The sequence below is a fragment of the Episyrphus balteatus genome, chromosome 1 (genome assembly GCF_945859705.1).
Source record: "Episyrphus balteatus chromosome 1, idEpiBalt1.1, whole genome shotgun sequence".
Classification (NCBI taxonomy): domain Eukaryota; kingdom Metazoa; phylum Arthropoda; class Insecta; order Diptera; family Syrphidae; genus Episyrphus; species Episyrphus balteatus.
Window position 1 is genome coordinate 114,338,528 of NC_079134.1, and position 22,813 is coordinate 114,361,340.

Here is a 22,813-nt window from a genome sequence, read left to right on the forward strand (position 1 = left end):
ATGGAGATTTTCAAAATTAGCAAAAATAGGCTATGGTATTATATACACATATGATACATGATTTCAAGGTATATTTTAATGCTGATTCCAAAAAATCTAAAATTAAGACAATCTGACGTCTCTGGAAAAAGTTATACCTGTTTTTCATCTGTCAACTCATATTATTATAACAGTTGCAAACTTACTGCCGAAAAACCCTTAAAAGTTATGATAGACGAACCAAATTTTGCATGAAGATTTTAGAATCCATCATTATTAAAAATCAAAACAATCCCTTACAAAAAATATATACACCTACGAAATAATGGTATTTTTTGATGGAGGGGCAAATTTTAGGATATGCACTAAAGAAGATTCTTGTTCATCTTAGGAATAAGTGCAAATAGCCTAATTTTTTCATTTTAATCTTTGTTTGGATATTCATTAATTACCCTCAAAAATCTAAAAAAATCTCATGTCCGCAAGACCTTATTTTCTTGGTTTGAAAATAAGGTGCAGATTTTAAAAAATTAATAAGAAAAGTTTAAATTTTTATATGTATACCAACTTAAGCGACATGATTTAAAGGAATTTTTTAACACTAATTCCAACAAAACTCACAAACAAGTCAACCTGACCATCCCTGAAAAGTAATGCACCTTATTCATGTTGATCTGACACAAAAATCTGAAGTGTAGTTTTCCAATTTTTTAAAATCTGCACCTTATTTTCAAACCAAGAAAATTAGGACTTGCGGACATGAGATTTTTTTAGATTTTTGAGGGTAATTAAAGAATATCCAAACAAAGATTAAAATGAAAAAATTAGCCTATTTGCACTTATTCCTAAGATGAACAAGAAGCTTCTTTAGTGCATTTTCTAAAATTTGCCCCTCCATCAAAAAATACCATTATTTCGTAGGTATATATATTTTTGTAATGGATTGTTTTGATTTTTAATAATGATGGATTCTAAAATCTTTATGCAAAATTTAGTTCATCTACCATAACTTTTAAGGGTTTTTCGGCAGTAAGTTTGCAACTGTTATAATAATATGAGTTGACAGATGAAAAACAGGTATAACTTTTTCCAGAGACGTCAGATTGTCTTGATTTTAGATTTTTTGGAATCAGTATTAAAAAATACCTTGAAATCATGTATCATATGTGTATATTAGAGTGACCGCAAGAAATCGATTTTCGAAATTTAATCGGGGGAACCCCATAAAATGTTCCGCCTTTGCAGATTTTTAGATAGCCAAAATTTCAGCTCGATTGGATAACTCTAAATGGTGCCGACACTCGCTCAAAGTATCAAAAATCTCTGTTTTTTCACTGTTTTTCCAAGAAAATTAGCTCTAGCTCCCAAACAAATCGGGTTATTTTCACTTTTTATATATTAAATTAAAGGTAGTGTTGCTACACGTAATTCAGATGCTAAATTTGCTTAGTTTTACTAAAAAAGAAAAATTTTGTCATCAATTTAAATTTTCAGTACTTACCTCAAAAAGAGCTGAAGTGCAAACTCGATTTAAAATGAAACTTTTTTTTTAAACTGTTTTATTTAAAAAAACCAAACATTTAACAGAATTCTAAGGCTGTGTGTGAATTGCGTTAAATAGTACACCGTGTAAAATTTTTGACACTATTGAGGTGAACAAAAAAATTTCAGCTGTATGGCTTATTGTTTAATATTTTTCTCTGCCTCTTTTCTGCTATGAAAATCCTTTTTAATAAAAAAAAAAAAAAAAACAAAACAAAACCATCTGCAAAAAAAATTTAACTCAAATTTAGCCAAGTCCCAGAGCCCAATAAAATTTTAACAGCTGAAAATTTTTTTATTCACCTCAATAGTGTCAAAAATTTTACACTATGTTAACTATTTTACGCAATTCACACACGTCCTAAAAACAAAAAAAAATAACATCGTGTTACATTTTTTATACATAATTAATGAAGTAATTACTAAAAAAATTTAATCAAGAGATTTACAAAGTAGTTTTGGAAGCATCAGGATACAAATTTTCGGTACTCACTGACTACTTGAAGTACATATTGTTTTTGTTCCTCATCTTTAGTTAAAAGGTTATTAAAATCGGTTATTAATTTGACTCCTCTTTCTGTCATGTCATTTACGACTTTAAGTGATTGCACTTTTTTAAAGCCATCTTTAAAATGCGGGTTTTCGGGCCAAAGATTTGGAGGTTCTTTGAGAAAACTTGTGTCTATTTTCAATCGGCAAATTGTTCATCTTCATGTGTCTGTAGCTTTGGATTTACTATTCTGTTGGTTTCCGTTTCACTGGTTTTCAAAATTATGTTGGCCGTTTCTAATTTTTCGCAATCTCGTAAAGTTAGGTCAAAGAACGCCAGACCTGCCAGCTCTGAACTCAAATACCATAAATGGTTTGAGAATTTAGCAAGAGCCTTCTCTGAAATATCTTTGTCTATCTTGCGGTATTCAATGTTATTACGCAAAAGATCAAGATCTTGTTTAGGAGCCAGATAAGCTCTTGGGGCATTAAACCAAGCAAAAGTTTTTCTTGTCGAATGTAAGTTTGATTTTGAAACTACAACGTCAATTGGATTTTGCCCTAGTGCTTCTATTGTAGCTATAATTATGTGAAAAGCATTTCTATCAGATGCCTTACATCGATCCAATAACATAGAAAGTTTCATTGTTAATAGCTCGTTCACCCCACGACTATACCTCATACTTTTGCTACCCGAGGGCCCAGAGATAGAGAAACATCCATTCTATCCCAATCCGCAGAATAAAACAGTTAAAAAAAAGTTTAATTTTAAATCGAGTTTGCACTTCAGCTCTTTTTGAGGTAAGTACTGAAAATTTAAATTGATGACAATATTTTTCGTTTTTAGTAAAACTAAACAAATTTAGCATCTGAATTATGTGTAACAACACTACCTTTAATTTAATATATAAAAAGTGAAAATAACCCGATTTGTTTGGGAGCTAGAGCTAATTTTCTTGTGAAAACAGTGAAAAAACAGAGATTTTTGATACTTTGAGCGAGTGTCGGCACCATTTAGAGTTATCCAATCGAGCTGAAATTTTGGCTATCTAAAAATCTGCAAAGGCGGAACATTTTATGGGGTTCCCCCGAAAAAAATTCGACAAAAATTTTTTTCTATGGGAGTTGCGGTCACTCTAGGTATATAATACCATAGCCTATTATTGCTAATTTTGAAAATCTCCATTTCGCGATTTGACCTTGAAATCGCGACAAGCGGAGATTTTTCTAGACTTTTGAGATATATTATAGAATGGCAAAAGGAAGATATTGAGCAAAAAAAATTTCTACTAACATTCATTCCGAGGTTAAACCCTTATTTGACTGGATTAAATTAAAACCAAACAAACTTCTGAAATTTTAGTAGAACTGAATTAAAATAAATTTTGTATAATGTTAGAATCAGAAAATATAAATTCGTTATGAATGATTGTGAACATGGAATTATTTTTAAGTAATTAAAAATTGATTTTCATTGATTTTAATAAAGTGCTTGTTATTTAAATTATAATTTGAAATTCTTTATTTTATTACAAACAATTTGCCTAATTTTTAATATTCCTCACTTGAGTATGTATTTCTTAGAATTCAATTCATTATTCAAAATGTCCTTAAACTACTAAAATATTTCTTTCTAAAGCAGAACAAACAACTGCAAGAAAGTCTTTTAGCAGATTGATGAATTATAGTTAAAAGTAGGTAAAGTGGTAAACAAATTAAAAACTATCGAATAATTCAACAATCATGTATTCGATAGTGCTTAGCCATTCGTTAATTATCAGAGTGGCTTGAAACTACGGCTGGCGTACCACAAGCATGTATCTTGAGTCCTCTTTTATTCGCTCTCTTTATAGATGATGTTTCGGATGTTCTTCCGGGAGGCGTAAATTTTAATTTTTTTCTTTTGTATAAATTAGCAGCTCTATTATTCTATTAAGTTTCAAAATTCTACGATAACGTCTACAAGATTTTTTTAACCAAGAACCAGAATTAAAATATTCTTTTCTGGGGGTTTTAGGGTGCTGAACATGAATCTAAAGTCAGAAAACTTTAATTTGTTTCCGTTTTTGAAATATTACCGTTAGAAAATGCAAAAAATCGAAATTTAGATTTTTTTAAATACTTAGGTATTCTTTAATGTGTGATTATTTATTTTAACATACCTCGTCTATAAGAACTGGTTTTTTTCTTTTAAAAACTGTTTATTTAAATCTTTGCGATATCTCTTTTAGTGTCCGAGATATCTTAAGTTAAAGGTAATAAGCCAAAGACTTACTTAACTTAATATTAAGTTTAAGTTATTGGTAAAAAATAAACTACCAGCTCTACCATTCTACCAAGTTTCAAGGTTCTAGGATCATCAGAAGTGCTCGATAAAACCCCTACTTTTAGTATTCTGTTTCTACTGGTCAATAACTCATTTTTACACAATTCTTTCATTTAACCTTCTTCTTCTTCCATTTTCTCGGCGCTGTTATGATCTCGATGTCGAGGGGATTATAACTATCCCACGTATCTGTATTCTTTCATTTAACCATTGATTAATAAATAATCAGAAAAAAAAATATTTAAGTAGAACGTTTTTAATTTCATACACCATTTTGCTAAAAATTATTTAATACTTTTTTAACTTCAATTTTTAAAGCCAAACGCCCTGAAAAAAATTGTATTGTTTGACACGTGTTATTATTTTAAGCTTTCAAAGTTTAATTAACAAAGATACAAAAATAAACACGTTTGCTCGAATAGCAAATATTTTATTGTTTGTTTATTTCTTTGTTTGAAAAAAACACCTCTATTTTTGTATGTTTTGTTGAATACCTTTCGATCTTATAGTACCGGAAAGATAGACTTTTTCGTGGAACAAAATATAGGACGATGATGATTTTTTCAAATCTGAAAGAAGAGTCTTAGAAGAGTTTAAGTTATGTCTTTTCTTAGTCCCTATGATAGTTATGTAGGTACATAACATTGTGTGACAAAAAATGGTTGAAAAATATACGCGGGTATTACGTTTTGTAGAGCTAGTTGCACTGATTACAAAACGGTATTTAAAAACTCCGTAACAGCCCCAAAATCAGAAGTTAGGAAAATGGGGCCCTCACCCATTGAAAAAATCAAGCTTCGCCAAATTTAAAGACCTTTAACAATGTATAAATGTTCGGTTAAACCACCTAGAATTTATAAGCTGACAAAGTTCAAAAATTCCAACTCTCTACGACTTACCGTTTACAAAATATTTTTTTTTTAACCATGTTACTTTACGCCTATAGGGTAATACATATATAATAATTGAATTTTTAATAATCTTTTTTTGCTGTTCACTTTTGGGGTAATTACCTTACAAATAAGCTATAGTAGATTTTTGTATCTCTAATAGTTTAAGCTGTACGTTGATTATGAATGAATCAGTTAAGATGATCTATACCACACTGCTAACATGATCGGGCGTTATCACGTCAAAAAAAAAAGTTTTAAAATCCAACAAGCGCCGTCCGTGGGTCTGTGCATCGAACTACGAGATGGGCCTAAATGGATGGATGGATTTGCTTAAAATTTGGTAAATGATTTGTATGTAGCTTCCAAGACCCGTTTATTTTTTATGTTTTTAATTATCTCTCTTTTTAACGCATATTTTTCATATACATAACGTTTTCGACATATTGAAAACGGCGCTCATTAAAATTAAAATTTCGGATAACTGAAATATGGCGTTGCCGTTTTTTGAGACAGTTTACAAACGCTGCGCCAATTTTTTTTTCAAATTTGAATGACTGATATTTCTTATCATTTTTATGTTCCAAAAAAAGTTCTGCAAAAAATATAAAAAATATAACTTTGTTGACCTCTTTTTTTTTTCTTTTCTTGTGATAACTTAACCAAAAGCTTTAATTTCCTAAGCTTACCCTAAGTTTACCTAAGCTTTTCGATTCACGTGAAAGTCTTAAATAAGAAGCGTTAAAATGGTGGTTAAAATTAAATTTTAAACACAATTTTTCCTTGAAGTTACTAAAAAAAAAGGCGGGAAAATGATGGGAATTACGTGAAACAATTAGAAAAATAGGGCTGAATATTATAAGTTTGTGTTGGATCACCCTAATAAATAACACACAACATTTTTAATAGTTTCAACATTTTTATTTTGTCTTTAAAATATTGCTGAAATGAATTCACCAGTTCAGGTTTTTCAAATCTCAAATATATCAAATATATAGTAAATTTGTTTTTCATCTTGAGTCAACTCATAGATATACTACTTGACTTATTTTGTCTTGTCTTGTGTATAATTATTTTATTTAACTTTATTTGCATAAAAACTAATTGCATTACGCTTAAAGAATGACACATTTTCTACTGTATTATTATAAGGTCCAATATAAATATGATTTGTATATGAACGGTTAATTTAATTTTAAATTTAAGTTTAAAATATTATCTCAGACAACAAAAATTTCATTCACTTTTTTTTCTATTTATCACTACTGTGTAGCTTTTTTTAACAAGTTACATTTAAGAGAATATATATTTTTTAATTTAATAATATTGAAAAAAAAAACATTAAATATTTGAAAACTGAACACTGTCTCTCTTTGCGTAAAATAAGATGTGTTTTTAAACCTTAACATAAAGCATGCGATGGGCACATGTCCTACCAACTAATTTTCCATATTCTAAAATTGATTCGCGGTCATCATCTTCGCCAGTTATCTGAAATTGAATAAGCAAGAAAACACCAAAGGTCATTAAGCCAATTATTTAAACTGATTCACTTTAGATTTAAGGTTAATAAAGACAAGAAAAAAGAAATTTGAACGACTACTGGGAAAGGAAAAGAACGGATGGAGCAAAACATAAAATGAAGCTTTGCGCATTGTTTTTAAGCAATTATGAAAGGAATGGAAAGGGCCAGGTTTAACTCAAGTTGAATACTTAAAAACCAAACTAACTTATGGCCTCAGTAAAAAAAATAAATTTTGGTTAAGAGGCCTAATAAGTAGTTAATTAAGTGTATATAACTTGCGATACACCCAGTCAACCTTGAAGAAAAAATTAAAAAAAAAAAAAAACAAAAGTATTTACCTCTTTATACAATCTACTCCTTATCATGTCCAACATAGTGTCTAACGTCTCAATATTAAAAGACTGTAAATATGTGTAGTTTTTCATGGCGAACATAAAAAAAAATTCTTTTTCAAAACAATATACAAACAAAATAAAATATTCAGAAATAATGATGAAGTTAGGAAAGAAGCCAGTTTTTTAATGAAAACAAAAACAGCAATTAGAAATTATTAAGGGAAGTTGTTACGTAAGCAAGGTAAAGGAAATGCGTTATTTTGTAATTTAGGAAATAACAAATATAAAAAAAAAATAAATTTTGCAAATTCAAATTTACCTGTATGTACTCGCGATAAGTGACGCAAGTATTGTTTTCAACCAACAACATAACAAGATCTAGGTGAGTCTCTAAGAAATCATCTACGTCATTTGCCTCTGGGTCACCATTTAATCGTAGGTATTTTTGAATGTCAAGTTGCTGTCGCATTTCTTAAAAAAATAAAAATTATTAAATTCACTCATTATGATGAATTCGATTTATTAAATATACCGTTAGTCAAAAGATTCCAAGTGTACGTTTCAGGACAAAGCAAGTAAGACGGAACTAATTTGCCTTTGTATCTCATTTTTGGGCAAGAATGTATGTAATACCCCATGTAGTAATATTTGAGCGATGGCACTGTCTCTACTAACTGTTGGACAAATTCGATTTCCCTGGAATTTTAAAAACGGCAGAAAAAAAAATGTTTAAAAATAAAAAAACTTTTAATTTTTTTACCATCACAAAAAAGACTAATAACTATAACAAATTTGAACAAGAAGCCAATAGCATTTTCAATTATTAGCCAAAAGAATTGTAAAAAATTATCCGTACTGTGTTAACGTACGCACTGTAGGATGTGTATGGAAGCAAAGGACGTTGACATAATTAAAATTCTTAACATTTAAAATTTTTACTACATTTCTGTTCGCTTATTATTCTTGGCTTGATTTGTGTTTAAACAAAAACATTTGATGCGAAAGAAAAATCAAAACCAAATGAAAAATTAATAATTAATTATTATTTAATTAATTAATAATTAATAAATTTCACGTTTGTTAATTCTCTCTTGTTTACATGTGTGAATGGAAGATCGCTTTTTTTGTCATTCGAAAATGAGAAATTATCAATTCCATCCGTAGAATGTACAATATGTTACACAATGAAAAATGCTATAAGATTCACTGCCCAATTTAAGAAAGATTTTCGTCGGTCTCATGAGAAAACCTCGTAACTCCCAAAATCAAAATTTTACAGGAGAGACGAAAGAGTAAACAAACAACAGAGTGGTTGGGAAGAAACGCGTTGTGCAAAATTTGAATTTAAGTCTATTTAGAGTTTTCGGAATGACCCCAAATTTTCTGGGCTGCTCCGCTGATATATTTTCTAAAGAATGGCATTCAAAAGTCATTTTTGAAAAAAAGTGGAGTTACGAGGTTTTATTATGAGACCGACGTTTTCTTTTTCTTCTTTTTCTCCTTCTTTAAATGTCTCATGATTTTAGAACACAGATAGATTTTGAGATTTGAAAAAGGATTTCAATAAAACAGACTAGTTACATAACGCCTTCAGGAGGAATGTCTCATTGCATAATATCTAAAATTATTCGTTGCTTGAAAGACTCAATAACAATTGGCTGGGCTCTGGGCATTTCATAGACTACTATTTTATTCGTACTAAAAATGTCGACAAGAAAAGGTCACACATTTGTTAATATTTTTTTTAATAAAATAAAATCTGAATACAATGATGACTGCATGTTTAATATAAAGCATACAATACCACTTCGATTTATTCTTCATGTACTTTGATGGTAAAAAATATAAGACCTAAAATTCTATTCTGTCTTTATTTAACCAATTATTGTTTTATACTATTCACCAAAGACGTACGTTGAGTTGCCGGAGCCCCGGGGCAAGACTAAATTTGGGGCTCCTTTGATATTTGAGGGCCCCTTTGATATAGAAAATAAGAACAAATATAAAAGTACATAAACGCCTCCTTTTTTTTGTTTTGGGTCTTTTGATGTATCATATGTTGGTTGCTAAGACTATTCAAGTAACAATTTTTTAAGACCCTAGAATAATATATAATTTTTCTTTCAAAAACCCGTTTAATTTTTTTGGGGCCCCTGAGGTAATTTTTTTTTTTTTGAGATGAAATATTACATAATGTGGCTCGCATCCAATTCATTATTTTGCTTCGTTACTTTTATAATAAGTTGCTTTTTATGCATTGTCTCCAATCGGGACCTTAGCGTGTCAGGGGCCTTGCCCAAATAGTGTGTACGTCCCTGCTATTCAAATTCACTGGAGTTCCACAAGGAACAGTACTTCTTTTTCTTCTTTACATCAATGATATGGGAAAAAAATATCAAAACTCTGACTGAACAAATTCAAAGTAATTTAAACAATATATTTACACACGTGGCTAAACTTGAATTAACTCATCCTTAATAATGCTAAAACAAAATTTTTGATACTGAATAAACCTGTCGCCCTGTCCCAATTAAATTTTCAAATTCAAATCAATAATCTAAACTTAGAAGAAGTATCATTTATTGATGTTGTGTTAGATAATAAATTATCTTTAAATGAACATATAGATTTAGTATGTAATAAAGTAACTAAAAAACTGGGAGTTCAGAGCTTGAGTTGCAAAATTTTGTTTATCTTTTTTTTTTTTTGTTGATGATACTGCTGCTGTTTAGCATTTTTTCGACTTTCTACAAAATAAGCAAACACTTAAAATTGAATAAGCAAACACTTAAAATTGAAATTACAAAAATAGAGATATATGCGATAATTTTGAGCAGGATTGTATATGAATTTTACGCTTTCAGCACTTTGTCCAATTCAAATTATAAATAAAACAATAACCCGCCATAACATAGTTTACCTCAGAGATCCGTAAGTACCCAAGGACAAAAAGCTGTAGTCAGGATCATAGAAGAAATACACAGAACTAACGCACAGGGGCAAGATATCAATTACTCCTACAGCTATTAATTTGTCATCTAACCAATATTGCTGATGAAACGAGCCATATCCACATGAAGGTCCACCTGGTAATTTTGTATGCTAAAAAACGGTATTAAAAGAAAAAAAAAAAACAAAACAAAAAAAAAAACAACAAATTAAATATCAAATCAAAACTATTAATTATGAACTTTTCCTTTTCTGACAAGTACAGCAGATCATATTTATTGAATTGTTGCAATTCACACTTTTCTCTTATGTAAATACCTGTAGCGGTGACCTTTGTAAAAATCCTAAATATTCCATCAAACCTTCGGGCGGGTCATTATGAATTGTTCTTTGATAGCGTTCATACAATCCATATGAATCCTTCAGAGTTGCAGGAAATTGTTTACTTGATACGTTTACCAATTTTAACTAGCAAACATGATCAACAGCACAAGTTTCGAAAAGAAAAGCAAAAGAAAAAAAAATACAAATGAAACTATCGACTACCTTAATTGGGGATTTATAGCAGAATCTTTGGAGATTGGCCTTTTTAAGTCGCGCCGGATCGTCGTTATGGATTATTAATTGATATTTACGATAAATATTGAATGCCTCGTTCGTGACCCCTTTATTGGACGTTACTAAGATGACCTAAAAGTACATCAACAAGAACACAATCAAATAAAGAGGTCACTGGTCGAAAGGGCCAATAACATAGAGACTACTCACTACTCATTATTCAATATGTTTATATAATACCTTCAGTTTGTGGCAATCGTTTGGTGAAGCAGAATTAACGAAATCTTTAAGAGTTTTTTCTCGATTCTGTATAGAACTTGATTTCATTTGTGGTTGTTCCGCTGAGTCTTTTTCTGCTTTGGCCTTTATTTTGGCCTCTTTGCGTTCTTTACGCATTTGTTTAGCTTTTTTACACGGTGGTTTTGACTCATCGAAAGCTGAAAGAAAAACAACACATTGGATTTATTTAAAAATCTTCTTTTTTTTCAAAAATGTACAAGCATTACATTTTATGGATCCATCTAATGAACTTAAGTTTGCGGATGTTCCAACAACCGATACTTCTGAAGATTCTTTCTTTTCTGGAATTGAAAATGTTTTTTGTGGATTCGCCTTGGCCACGGCTTCCATATTAATTTCCCTTATTGGGATGTTCGGAGCTTGGGGTTCTTCCCGAATAGAACCCGAACCCATGGCATTCTCGTCTCCTTCATTTGTTTGAGCTTTTTCAGCACTCATCTGACTGGTTGTAGCTGATGTGTCAGATTTTGTAGATTCTTCACTTTTATTCTTCTTGCCATCACGTAGAAAGTTGTTCATGCGTTTAAGAATTTTCTTATGGGACTTTGAAAGTTTAAACTCATTTGTATCACATCTGCCACATCATTAAAATAATTTTTTTTAAATATCTCATTAATAACAAACATAAAGATTGATTTGAATTTTATTTAAAAACAATGAGCAAATCCTTTAAGTCAGGAGAATTTGCCTGTGCTGTTAAAGATTTTCATATAATCAACAAAGGAGAATAACAAAGATTTTATCTCAAACATTTTATTTTTTTATGTAGGACCATTAATTTACTAAAGAATAATTCTAAACTCTTTTAAGATTCGAGGAATAAACAAAAACAAAAAAAGTTGTAATAATAGTTAAGGTTTAACAAAATCACAAAATTGAAGATCCAGGAATAAATTTAATACAAGTTCTAAAAATAGGTTACAATATAATACAAATATCTAAAAATAAGGTCTTCGTCGTGTTATAACGTTTTATTGAATTTCTGCAATATTCTTGTATATGCATATTTTTCTCTTTCTCGATTATAAATTTATCTTGTTTTTTTTATTATTATTTTTTTTTTCATGTTCGTCAACATATTTTTGTAAGTACTTACCGTATAGCATAACATGGACAGCATGTGTTTTTATTATTTGGTTTATAGCAATAATGTCCAGATCGTCTCCATCCCCGATCGATTAGGTCTTGATAGTCCTGTGGCGCTAAGTTGTAAGCATGCATGCCTATTGTAAAAGAACATTGATCAATTATTTAAGCATTTTATGTTTATATTCTTACATTACAATTTTTTAAACATATAAGAGATTTAATAACAAAACAAAATAATTACTTTCGGAGTAAGTAATGAAACCTAGTACGTAGATGGAGTTGAAATTTAACTCCCATACAAAATTGTTTCAAAAATGTAGCCTAGCTAAAACTAATTTAAGAATATTAACCAAGTTGTGTGCAGTTTCAGCTTGTTATAGGTCCGTTTAGGTACGCCCCAAAACAAACAAAAGCGAATATTTTGAGACCAAATCTTGTTTGTGTACACCAAAATTGTGTGTTTTACGAGAGAAATTTTATTTCCCCTCATGAAAAATTTAACCCAAAATATTTTCTTGTGGCTAAAATATGAGTTTTTTCAAAATTCATTTGACACCGAATTACAAAACATCGATTACAAAATTAAGTCTGTTTAATGAAGAAAAACTGCACACAGTGATCCTGAACAAGTTTAATGTTGACCTAAAATGACGAGATATTTTCTAGCAGACTATGCTTTCCGACCGTTATCTTGCATATAGAGGGTTTCCAGAGTCTAGCCACTGAAAGATACTTTTTCGTGTGCAGGTGACTAAATAGGATATTATGGGATTTGTAGAACATCGAAATATTTTTGGTTTTTGCTGAGACGACTTCCTTAAAGTTTTCATCTATTCAAAACTCTCCAAAAATAAAGCAAGTATAGGAAGTTTAAAAAAGTTTATATATACAGGGTGTCCGGTAGAAAATGGATAAGCCTAAAGTGGCTGATAGGTGCACTTTTGACTGTTCTGAAACCGAATAGAAAAAGTTTCTATCGCAACCAGTTTAGAAAATATTAGCTTTTTTTCGTTCAGTGTACTTTAAATTTCATCATCTTACGTTATCTTTAACCACAACCACGAATGAATGAATTTTATAAATTTCTTATTTTTATAATTTTCTACAATAATTGGCTCACTACATAAGAAGTTAAAAGTTTTTAAAACTGTTGCATCTTTTCTTTAAAAAAAATTGAAATTAGTTTTTCGATGCAAAATGTAAAAAAAAATATTTTATGAAAATTTTCAAACCCCTGTGGTATAAAAAAGATCCATAGGAACGTAGGTGGCCAACTTTTTTAAAAATATGCGCGTCCAAAGGGGATTGCAGAATGGTAAAAGTTTTTATCAAATCTAGAGTTACTAGGAAGTTATTGGTACCAAAGTGCAAAAAAGCCTATTAATTTAATAAATTATTTCAACTGTAAAATCTTAAGTTTTTCACATTGCTGCAACAAATGCATGGATTCCATCAGTTTTTTTAATCAGTCATATCTTACAATAATTCTTCTTACACATAACTATTAAAAAAGAGTTATAACCGTTGAACAATGGCTATGAAAAAAATAATTTAACTTTTTTTTAATGCAAAGTAGAAAAAAAACATATTTGTTTGCTCAGTTTAAGCATGGGCATATAATTGTGCATCGGGACAGCTTGTTGTGAGTTTTGACTTTTTAATGATCTCGTTTTAAAGAAAAATTGAGATTTTCGGTCCCGTTGGCCCAATGCAACCTCATCGAAAATGTTGCAATGTTTTCGAATTTTTGTTCAATTCCGAATGTTATTGGGCTACGAAAAACATCCAATATTTGTTAGATGCAATTTAATTTACAGTTAATATTGTGAGCCACTTGTTATTTTATCTTTTAAACTGGTTATTAGCGAATTAGCAAACAAATATTTTTTTTTTCTACTTTGCATTAAAAAAAAGTTAAATTATTTTTTTATAGTCATTGTTCAACGGTTATAACACTTTTTTTAGTAGTTATGTGTAAGAAGAATTATTGTAAAATATGACTGATTAAAAAAACTGATGGAATCCATGCATTTGTGGCAGCAATGTGAAAAACTTAAGATTTTACAGTGAAAATAATTTATTAAATTAATAGGCTTTTTTTGCACTTTGGTACCAATAACTTGCTAGTAACTCCAGATTTGATAAAAACTTTTACCATTCTGCAATCCCCTTTGGAAGCGCATATTTTTAAAAAAGTTGGCCACCTACGTTCCTATGGATTTTTTTTATACCACAGGTGTTTGAAAATTTTCATAAAATATTTGTTTTTACATTTTGCATCGAAAAACTAACTTCAAATTTTTTTTAAAGAAAAGATGCAACAGTTTTAAAAACTTTTAACTTCTTATATAGTGAGCCAATTATTGTAGAAAATTATAAAAATAAGAAATTTATAAAATTCATTCATTCGTGGTTGTGGTTAAAGATAACGTAAGATGATGAAATTTAAAGTACACTGAACGAAAAAAAGCTAATATTTTCTAAACTGGTTGCGATAGAAACTTTTTCTATTCGGTTTCAGAACAGTCAAAAGTGCACCTATCAGCCATTTTAGGCTTATCCATTTTCTACCGGACACCCTGTATATTGAAATCTTCCGGCTTAGGGAAAATGACAGAACATCAGTCCTTTAAATTCTGAATGTTAAATACACGGCTGTTTTAATATTCGTCCGAATTTGAAAACGGAAACGAAAATTGAATCCGTACGGATTGAAAACGGTTGTTCTGATTTCCATTCGACTTTTTTGTTGGACAATATTTTTTTTCCGGTAGCAAATTTCTACCCGGATTGAAAACGTCAAAAATTTGTCGGATTGTAGGTCCTTCATTTTTCGAAACACCTACATGTGTACAAATGAATTCGCAAAACGTGTTCGAATACGGAATTCGGAGCAGCTTAAATTTGAAACGGAAATCAGAACAGCCGTGATAGTCTAAATTTAGCCTACTCAAATTAATAATTGGAAAACTCAAGTTGTTGACAGATTTAAAACTGTCATTATTAGAATGCCTAATGCCTTTTTACGAGTCGATTTTTGCCGTGCGGCGTAGCTTTTCGGCGTAAGTCGACTCGTGTGAACGTAAGCTGCAGGTAACTAACATGACAATCCCCATAGAAGAATCCTAGTCGACTTTAGCCGTGCGACATATCGTGCGGCTAAAATCGATTCGTGAAAAGTCGGCATGAGGCTATAAAATTGCGTACTCAAAGTTTAATTACATCTCTTTTTCTAAAATTTGATGTGATATAAAAAAAAATCATGTGTGCAATTCACACGTGGTAGAAGTGAAACCTTAAAAAATCATTTTTCTTGCAAAAAAAAATCGAAAGGTCTACCTTTTTTTATTCTATCACCTTTAAATCCACCCACCTACAATAAATTTTATATCACCCGAAAGCTTATTGTTTCAGCTCAAAATATTTATATCGACCATGTCTATACAACATCTACAAAAAGAGCTAGAATTTTTTGAACCCATTCAATTTTTTCATCAAAAAAGTACAAAAATCAATCTTTTTTCTCTCATTAAATCTATTTTTTTTTAAATGACAACCTATGATAAATTTTATATCATCTGAAATCTTAATTCACTTTTTATATGACGTATCAATCATATTTCTACCATGCCTATAAAAAAAGTAAGAATTTTTTCAAAGCCAACTTTGTCGAATTTTGAAACTGAGATTACGGTACTTCCTACACTGGTGGCTGGTCATCGGCAACAGATCTCCACAGGTGTTTAGAGGTATTTTTCAATTTTTTCAATTTAAGATTGTGTAACTTGTAGAGCACGCACCGTTATGTGTGATATATCAAATAAAAGGTTATGTTATCAGCATGAGTATTAAAGTCAAATCAAATTTGTATGTGCACTAGATCAAAGGATATAACGTGTGTAGAAAAAGAACATATTTGTACCGTTATCTCAGAATTTTGAATATTAAATTAATTGAAATTTTGTACAATTATAGTTTATTTAATTACCTATATTAAGTACAAATTTCATTCATCTATCTATTAAAACAAAAAAGTTATAACAAGTTGAATGTTCGTGTCGCGTTTTCGTTTCATCTTGTTTCAAATCACTACGATACTAAAGAAGTTTTCACTTCAAAAATATTAAAAAAGAAATACTAACATTTTTTTTATAAGATTTTTTTATAAGATTTAAATTAGATCGAAAGCAGATTTCTTGCACAAGAGGGAACCGATTTATACACTGCCGCTCATCTGAATAGGTTCACATTTTAGTTCATCTTACTTTTAGCCTGTCTTGGTATTTAATGCAACGGCACATCTTTTTTATATATGTAACGAGAGAACATCTTTATGCGCTTAGTTTAGGAGAAAAAAAAATGTCCTAGGGCCTACCGTTCTTCTCACACGGTAGCTAGACCAAATCTAGTCATAAAATCAAGCATATTTTTTGGCTCATCTGAATAGGTTCAAAAGCAAAAATGTTAATAAATTATGAGTTGCATGGCTCAGTTGGACTCAAAATTGTGTCTGTCAATAAATCTGATTGTTTATAACGTGTAAGGATGAAAACTGGTCGTGAAAAATCCTTAGGCGCGAACAAAAATGGGGAAAATAAAAGAAGTCTTTGAATTAGGCCGAAACTAACGATGCATTGGGACAAAAACAAACACAAGTTAAAATTTAGTAAGCAGTTCTTTGCGCAATATCCAAGAGTATAGAAACAACATTAAAAGTCGATGTAACTCAGTCACAACATGGGCCGATGGATGTGCAATGATCAGAACAGCATGACTTCTCGCTAAACATTACGCTAAAAACCGGTATAAAATGCAGTTTAACGACGGCAAAACGGGTTTTCAGAAGTGGTAAACAATTGAGAAGAACAAAACATCGCAAAAAATACCACTTTACAAACCACGAAAAGAAACTCGCCTCCAATAAAAAAAAGCATGTCGTGAAAGTCGAATTTCCAACCGGTGATTTTTCCAAGAAAAAAAAAATGAACTAAGTGGGCCCCGAGGGCTAAATTCCTATTTTTGTGACCTTCGTAGAGAGAAGGATTATTTTAAGTTGTCTGCATAACTGTGAAGGCGGTGTCATTAAGTGCAAAGCTATTTCCTTCTACAAAACTTTCGATCTGCAATTTCTAACACAGTTTTTTTTTTATTGGAGGCGAGTTTCTTTTCGTGGTTTGTAAAGTGGTATTTTTTGCGATGTTTTGTTCTTCTCAATTGTTTACCACTTCTGAAAACCCGTTTTGCCGTCGTTAAACTGCATTTTATACCGGTTTTTAGCGTAATGTTTAGCGAGAAGTCATGCTGTTCTGATCATTGCACATCCATCGGCCCATGTTGTGACTGAGTTACATCGACTTTTAATGTTGTTTCTATACTCTTGGATATTGCGCAAAGAACTGCTTACTAAATTTTAACTTGTGTTTGTTTTTGTCCCAATGCATCGTTAGTTTCGGCCTAATTCAAAGACTTCTTTTATTTTCCCCATTTTTGTTCGCGCCTAAGGATTTTTCACGACCAGTTTTCATCCTTACACGTTATAAACAATCAGATTTATTGACAGACACAATTTTGAGTCCAACTGAGCCATGCAACTCATAATTTATTAACATTTTTGCTTTTGAACCTATTCAGATGAGCCAAAAAATATGCTTGATTTTATGACTAGATTTGGTCTAGCTACCGTGTGAGAAGAACGGTAGGCCCTAGGACATTTTTTTTTCTCCTAAACTAAGCGCATAAAGATGTTCTCTCGTTATATATATAAAAAAGATGTGCCGTTGCATTAAATACCAAGACAGGCTAAAAGTAAGATTAACTAAAATGTGAACCTTTTCAGATGAGCGGTAGTGTATTAATAGTTTTGTTTTTATTAATGTTTTTGCTTGAAAATATTTGTATAAAATGAAAAAAAAATGTTTGACGGCTCACCATATTTTTTCTAAAGGTCCAAAAATAAAACGGCTACGCTACATTATAGTCAGACTCCTTAAAAATAACTTGGTTTTGTATTTTTTTTTTGTTTGTTTAGATGTATATAATCGAGTACCAGATGGGACTAGGCCCGCGCGTTTCGTGTGTATGCGCTCCGTGGCGACCATTATAGCGGAGCCATTTATCAATATTTTCCAAGAAAATTTTACCATGTTATTCTTGAATCCTTTTTGATATTGAGTTAAAAAATAAAAATATTCCGGGCTATAGTTTTGGATTTATTAATTAAAAACAAAAAAGTGCATTTTTCGATTTTCCATCCTTGAATTTATGAAAAATTAAACGAATCCATTTGCTCCCAATATGCATTCAAATTCTCCAAATTTTCACATTTCGATGAATTATTGTAGTGGCAAACATTTTGTTTGATGCAATAGTAATTTAAGAAATTGCACTTTTATTGCAATTTTTCTCCAAATGAACGCCGAAACAAGCCGGCAGACCAACCTCCTTGTAATATTAATAGAAATCGGTTACCTCATACGCAAGAAATCTGCTCCCGGATCTAAGACTAAATGCTTTTTTTTACTAATAATCAATTCCCAGGTTTCGGAGATTTCAGAGAATTTTTTTCCTTCAGAGAAAATTGAACTATGGAACCCTACTTGCTCAGGTCAACGAGATTGTTGAAATCAATGAGATCCCAAAATCTACATTAGCTATAAATACTTACTTACCTACGTCATACAATTATTTCTTAATATTATGTTCTTATCAATTCAATGATTGGCTTGCTTTAATGAGGAAATCTCAGATAAAAAAATTCTCATTCAAACTTTCATTGAGTAATCTTGACTACCCACAGATTGCGAAACTATTGAGTCAATGACCTCAGGAACAACTAGAGTTAAGCTTTTAGTAAAAAAAAGGGCTAATATAAACTTTTTAACTTTTATTAGGTTTTAGTAGGGCAGTGAATTTATAATTTGAGATATAAATGGGAATCTACCTGGCTCATGGTACTGACCAACATATTATTTATCATGTAAGAACGTACACAATACACATATGTATATAAATGTATAGGTATATCGTATATGTTGAAACACAGGTGTGTAATTTGTTTTTTTGTTTTTTATTTTCGATAAATTGATTATTTCTAAAACAATAAAAGAGGTCAAAATGTTACCTTGACTTTCGCACTAGATACCTTTTTACGTATTAATTACATTTTGAATTCAAAGTCAGCAATTTTTGTATTTCTGTTATCTGAATAAAAAGGAACACTTAAAAATTGTATACGTACTTGATGTGTAGCACAATTGCCATACTATAATATCTTAAAACTAAAATCGGACAACTACCCACAATTGTGTTTGGGTTTAAATAATGAAAAGGTTTTATCTCAAAATTTAATTGAAAGATTACTTTTTCGTTTCCGATAAGAAGCAAAATAAACAAAAAGGTAGTTCAAATTTTAATAAAATCTTACCATGAGAATTACTACATTCGACGTTCTTGCAATAGCCGCACCTGCTTGTCTGTTTACCATAATAATTAATGATTGTTGGTTCCATTTGACAAAGAAAACCAAATTTTTTGTTTGCAATTCAATAAATGGATATTTAATTTTGTGAATATATAATTTAAAACTTATTTTAAATGAAAAGAATTCCGCAATGAAATTTAATTAAATCGTTGGAGAAGAGAATTTTTGTTTCCAAATTTTCACTTTTTCCTTTGTGATTGAGCGCACAGCTGGCGTTGACAATTGGAAGCTATTTTGTATTCCAATTGATTTCGTTCACACTTGTATTTTACAACCATTGGAATTTTATTGGAAGTAAGGTGAGTGCGTTCAGAACCAAAGACGACACCTTTCTTTAATTGTGGGCTACATGGGCAAGTTTTGACATGCAACATAAGGGAGAATTACAATTATTGGTGGAAGTAGTTTGGAACTTGGAAGCTAATGTCAAATCCTACGTTTTTTGCACGTTTTCCTTGATTTTTTTTTATTAGTTTTCATCTCCTCTCCGTTTCGTCAAACGCTTCAGACAATTGGGCTTTTAAGCAATCTGTCTTTGTCTTTTCCCTTTCTATCATAACTGTTAGTTAAAGAAGAACAAGAAAAAACCAACCAATCAAATTAAATCAATTCTGAGGAAAACAAACGCATAGATGCATAATACATACACTTTTCCTCAAAATTGAAATGTCAAAAGTTTTTTTTTCTGTTTTTTTTTTTTTTTCGACACTGACGTTTGGCTTAAAAGCCCAATAGGGGAGTTCACACTGACTAACTTACCGGACACACCGTAGTCATTTGGTCGGATGGTCGGCTGATTTTGTTCGTTCATACCCTGCAAACCAAACCTCAGTAGTTTAGGGGAAAATACAACCACCAACAAAGCTTATTTTGAGGATGTATGTGTTTCCTTATTTACCAAAATCTCTCCCCTCCAAAAATAGAAGTTTGTTTCTCCTGAAAAAATAAACTCTTCTTTTATAAATGGGAGGAAAAGAGCGCGATGTATGCAATGCACAAAGTTTTGTCTCTTTTGTAATGGCGGCTCGCGTTTGATTTGACTTTTCCTACATTTTATATTTTCTAGTGAAACCAGTAAAACCTTGATAGCCACAGCCACAGCAACATCAAAAAAATTTTTCGCTGCTCCATTTGAAGAATAAAAATAAAAACAATTTAATTAAAAAAAATATATAATCTTCTCAGTGTTGAGTGTTATTTGTGAAAACTATTTTCTCTAAACAATATCTACCACACAAATTCTTCGGCACGCCACAAAAATTTATTTCCACCATCAAAATGCACAGCCTCAGCCTTGTGCATTTAGAAAAAAAAAGTAATACAAAAATGATACAAAAACAACCACCAATTGATTTGGAAAATAAAGGTATGCTGATTATAAAAATGATAAATTATAAAGTTGTTGATTTTTCTGTCTTTTAGTGGCGATCAATTCCAGACATCATTGACTGAGTTTACAGCAGCTTCAGCCTTGAGCATTTAGAAAAAAAAAAATCAAAACAAGATACAAAAACTACCACCAAAGTGCAGACTGCAGAGTATTTTTTTCTTTTTCATTTTTCTCAACTGGCCAGGCCACAGTCGCGTGCCCAAGGATCTTTTTTTTATGTATTTTGTTTTCAAAAAAAAAACTATTTTGTGTTTTTCCAATAAAATATTAAATAATAGTTGTTAAAAAGAATTGTTTGTTTTGAAGATTTTTTTATTTTCAGATGAAATTAAAATATGGATTTTAGCAATACGGATATAAACCCATGAAAGTGCTCCAAATAAGTACTTTAAAAGTACAAGTTTCAGTGCTTTTTTTATAGGTAAAAAAGTACTGGAAAATGTACATCAGAACCACGTCCAGAAGTGCTTCGCTGATGCACTTTTGAAGTACATTTGTCTGTACTATTAATGGAGGGGAAATTTATTTCATATTGCGTGCAAGAAAGAGATAGCTGCTTCACGCATTCTTATATACAGAAAGTATATAACTGAGTTTTTTCCCGAGCTCCTATCTTTTTTCAGTGGAAAAGAAGTACTTCTTTTACGTACATATTTCACCGGTTTTTTCTGTAGTTCTGCGTTTGCTGGGTCGTGGTGAAAAAACCAATACATATAAAATCGGCTCCGCGGTGATTATAATTTCCATACTACCCAGCAAACGCAGAACTACAGAAAAAACCGGTCAACTATGTACGTAAAAGAAGTACTTCTTTTCCACTGATAATCATTTTTATCAAAAAAACAAAACCGACTTCCATGATTCAAAACGGGGTTTTATGGTTTTTCTAATAGTTCCTATGGCTTAAGCTGAACGAAATTGAAATGGGACCACATTGCATCCACTAGCTTTCCAATACAAAAAGAATTATCAAAATTGATTCACTCTGTCCAAAGTTATGCGGTAACAAACATAAAAAAAAAAAAAATACAGACGAATTGAATACCTCCTCCTTTTTGGAAGTCGGTAAAAAAAGATAGGAGCTCGGGAAAAAACTCAGTTATATACTTTCTGTATATAAGAATACGTGAAGCAGCTATCTCTTTCTTGCATGCAAGATGAAATAAATTTCCCCTCCATTAATAGTACAGACAAATGTACTTCAAAAGTGCATCAGCGAAGCACTTCTGGAAGTGGTTCTGATGTACATTTTCCAGTACTTTTTTACCTACAAAAAAAAGCACTCAAACTTGTACTTGTACTTCTAAAGTACTTATTTGGAGCACTTTCATGGGTTTATATCCGTATTGCTAAAATCCATATTTTAATTTCATCTGAAAATAGAAAAATCTTCAAAACAAACAAACAATTCTTTTTAACAACTATTATTTAATATTTTATTGGAAAAACACAAAATAGTTTTTTTTTTGAAAACAAAATACATAAAAAAAAGATCCTTGGGCACCATTGTATATATATTTCTATAGTACTATCATGAAGTCGAATTTAGTATTAGTTGATGTCGCCACTTTTTTGAGGTGGCGCTCAGTGTGTTTTTTTCATACAAATTCTGCTTTTTCAAGTCGCCACTAGAGTTCCTAAGATCGTTTTACTTCATGATAGTACTATGGAAATATATATACAATGTTGGGCACGCGACTGTGGCCTGGCCAGTTGAGAAAAATGAAAAAGAAAAAATACTCTGCAGTCTGCACTTTGGTGGTAGTTTTTGTATCTTGTTTTGATTTTTTTTTAAATGCTCAAGGCTGAACCTGCTGTAAACTCAGTCAATGATGTCTGGAATTGATCGCCACTAAAAGACAGAAAAATCAACTTTATAATTTATCAATTTTATAATCAGCATACTTTTATTTTCCAAATCAATTGGTGGTTGTTTTTGTATCATTTTTGTATTACTTTTT

The 22,813-nt window shown here is 30.8% G+C and overlaps 1 protein-coding gene and 1 long non-coding RNA gene across 5 annotated transcripts; one reads left to right on the forward strand and one right to left on the reverse strand.

The window, feature by feature from the left end:
* Positions 1-6,157: 6,157 nt before the first annotated feature.
* Positions 6,158-19,674, reverse strand: LOC129921156 (arginyl-tRNA--protein transferase 1). 4 transcript variants are annotated; one of them, XM_056002852.1, is made up of 10 exons: positions 19,406-19,674; positions 11,990-12,116; positions 11,100-11,467; positions 10,834-11,030; positions 10,582-10,725; positions 10,007-10,188; positions 7,619-7,782; positions 7,406-7,557; positions 7,090-7,152; positions 6,158-6,717 (listed from the first exon to the last, which is right to left on the reverse strand). In XM_056002852.1, the coding sequence occupies exons 1-10, from the start codon at positions 19,488-19,490 to the stop codon at positions 6,622-6,624; spliced, it is 1,578 nt and encodes a 525-aa protein (XP_055858827.1). In that variant the 5' UTR covers positions 19,491-19,674; the 3' UTR covers positions 6,158-6,621. The 4 variants fall into 4 exon arrangements, with proteins under 4 accessions (XP_055858827.1, XP_055858829.1, XP_055858826.1 ...); XM_056002851.1 differs by lacking the exon at positions 10,582-10,725 and adding an exon at positions 10,354-10,503 and having other exon boundaries at positions 6,160-6,717; positions 19,406-19,673; XM_056002854.1 differs by lacking the exon at positions 7,090-7,152 and having other exon boundaries at positions 6,159-6,717.
* A 761-nt stretch (positions 19,675-20,435) lies between these two features.
* On the forward strand, positions 20,436-20,965 carry LOC129921167 (uncharacterized). The gene is made up of 2 exons (XR_008773464.1): positions 20,436-20,828; positions 20,885-20,965. It is a non-coding gene; the product is annotated as an uncharacterized LOC129921167 (long non-coding RNA).
* Positions 20,966-22,813: the final 1,848 nt, after the last annotated feature.

Bases quoted from the DNA above. Each gene is read 5' to 3' on its own strand.
- LOC129921156 (XM_056002851.1), bottom strand. From the start codon at position 19,490: ATGGAACCAACAATCATTAATTATTATGGTAAACAGACAAGCAGGTGC. The intron at 10,189-10,353 runs GTATTTACATAA...ACCGTTTTTTAG, and splicing joins TACAAAGGTCACCGCTACAG to CATACAAAATTACCAGGTGG. The intron at 7,558-7,618 runs GTATATTTAATA...TATTTTTTTAAG, and splicing joins TTGGAATCTTTTGACTAACG to AAATGCGACAGCAACTTGAC.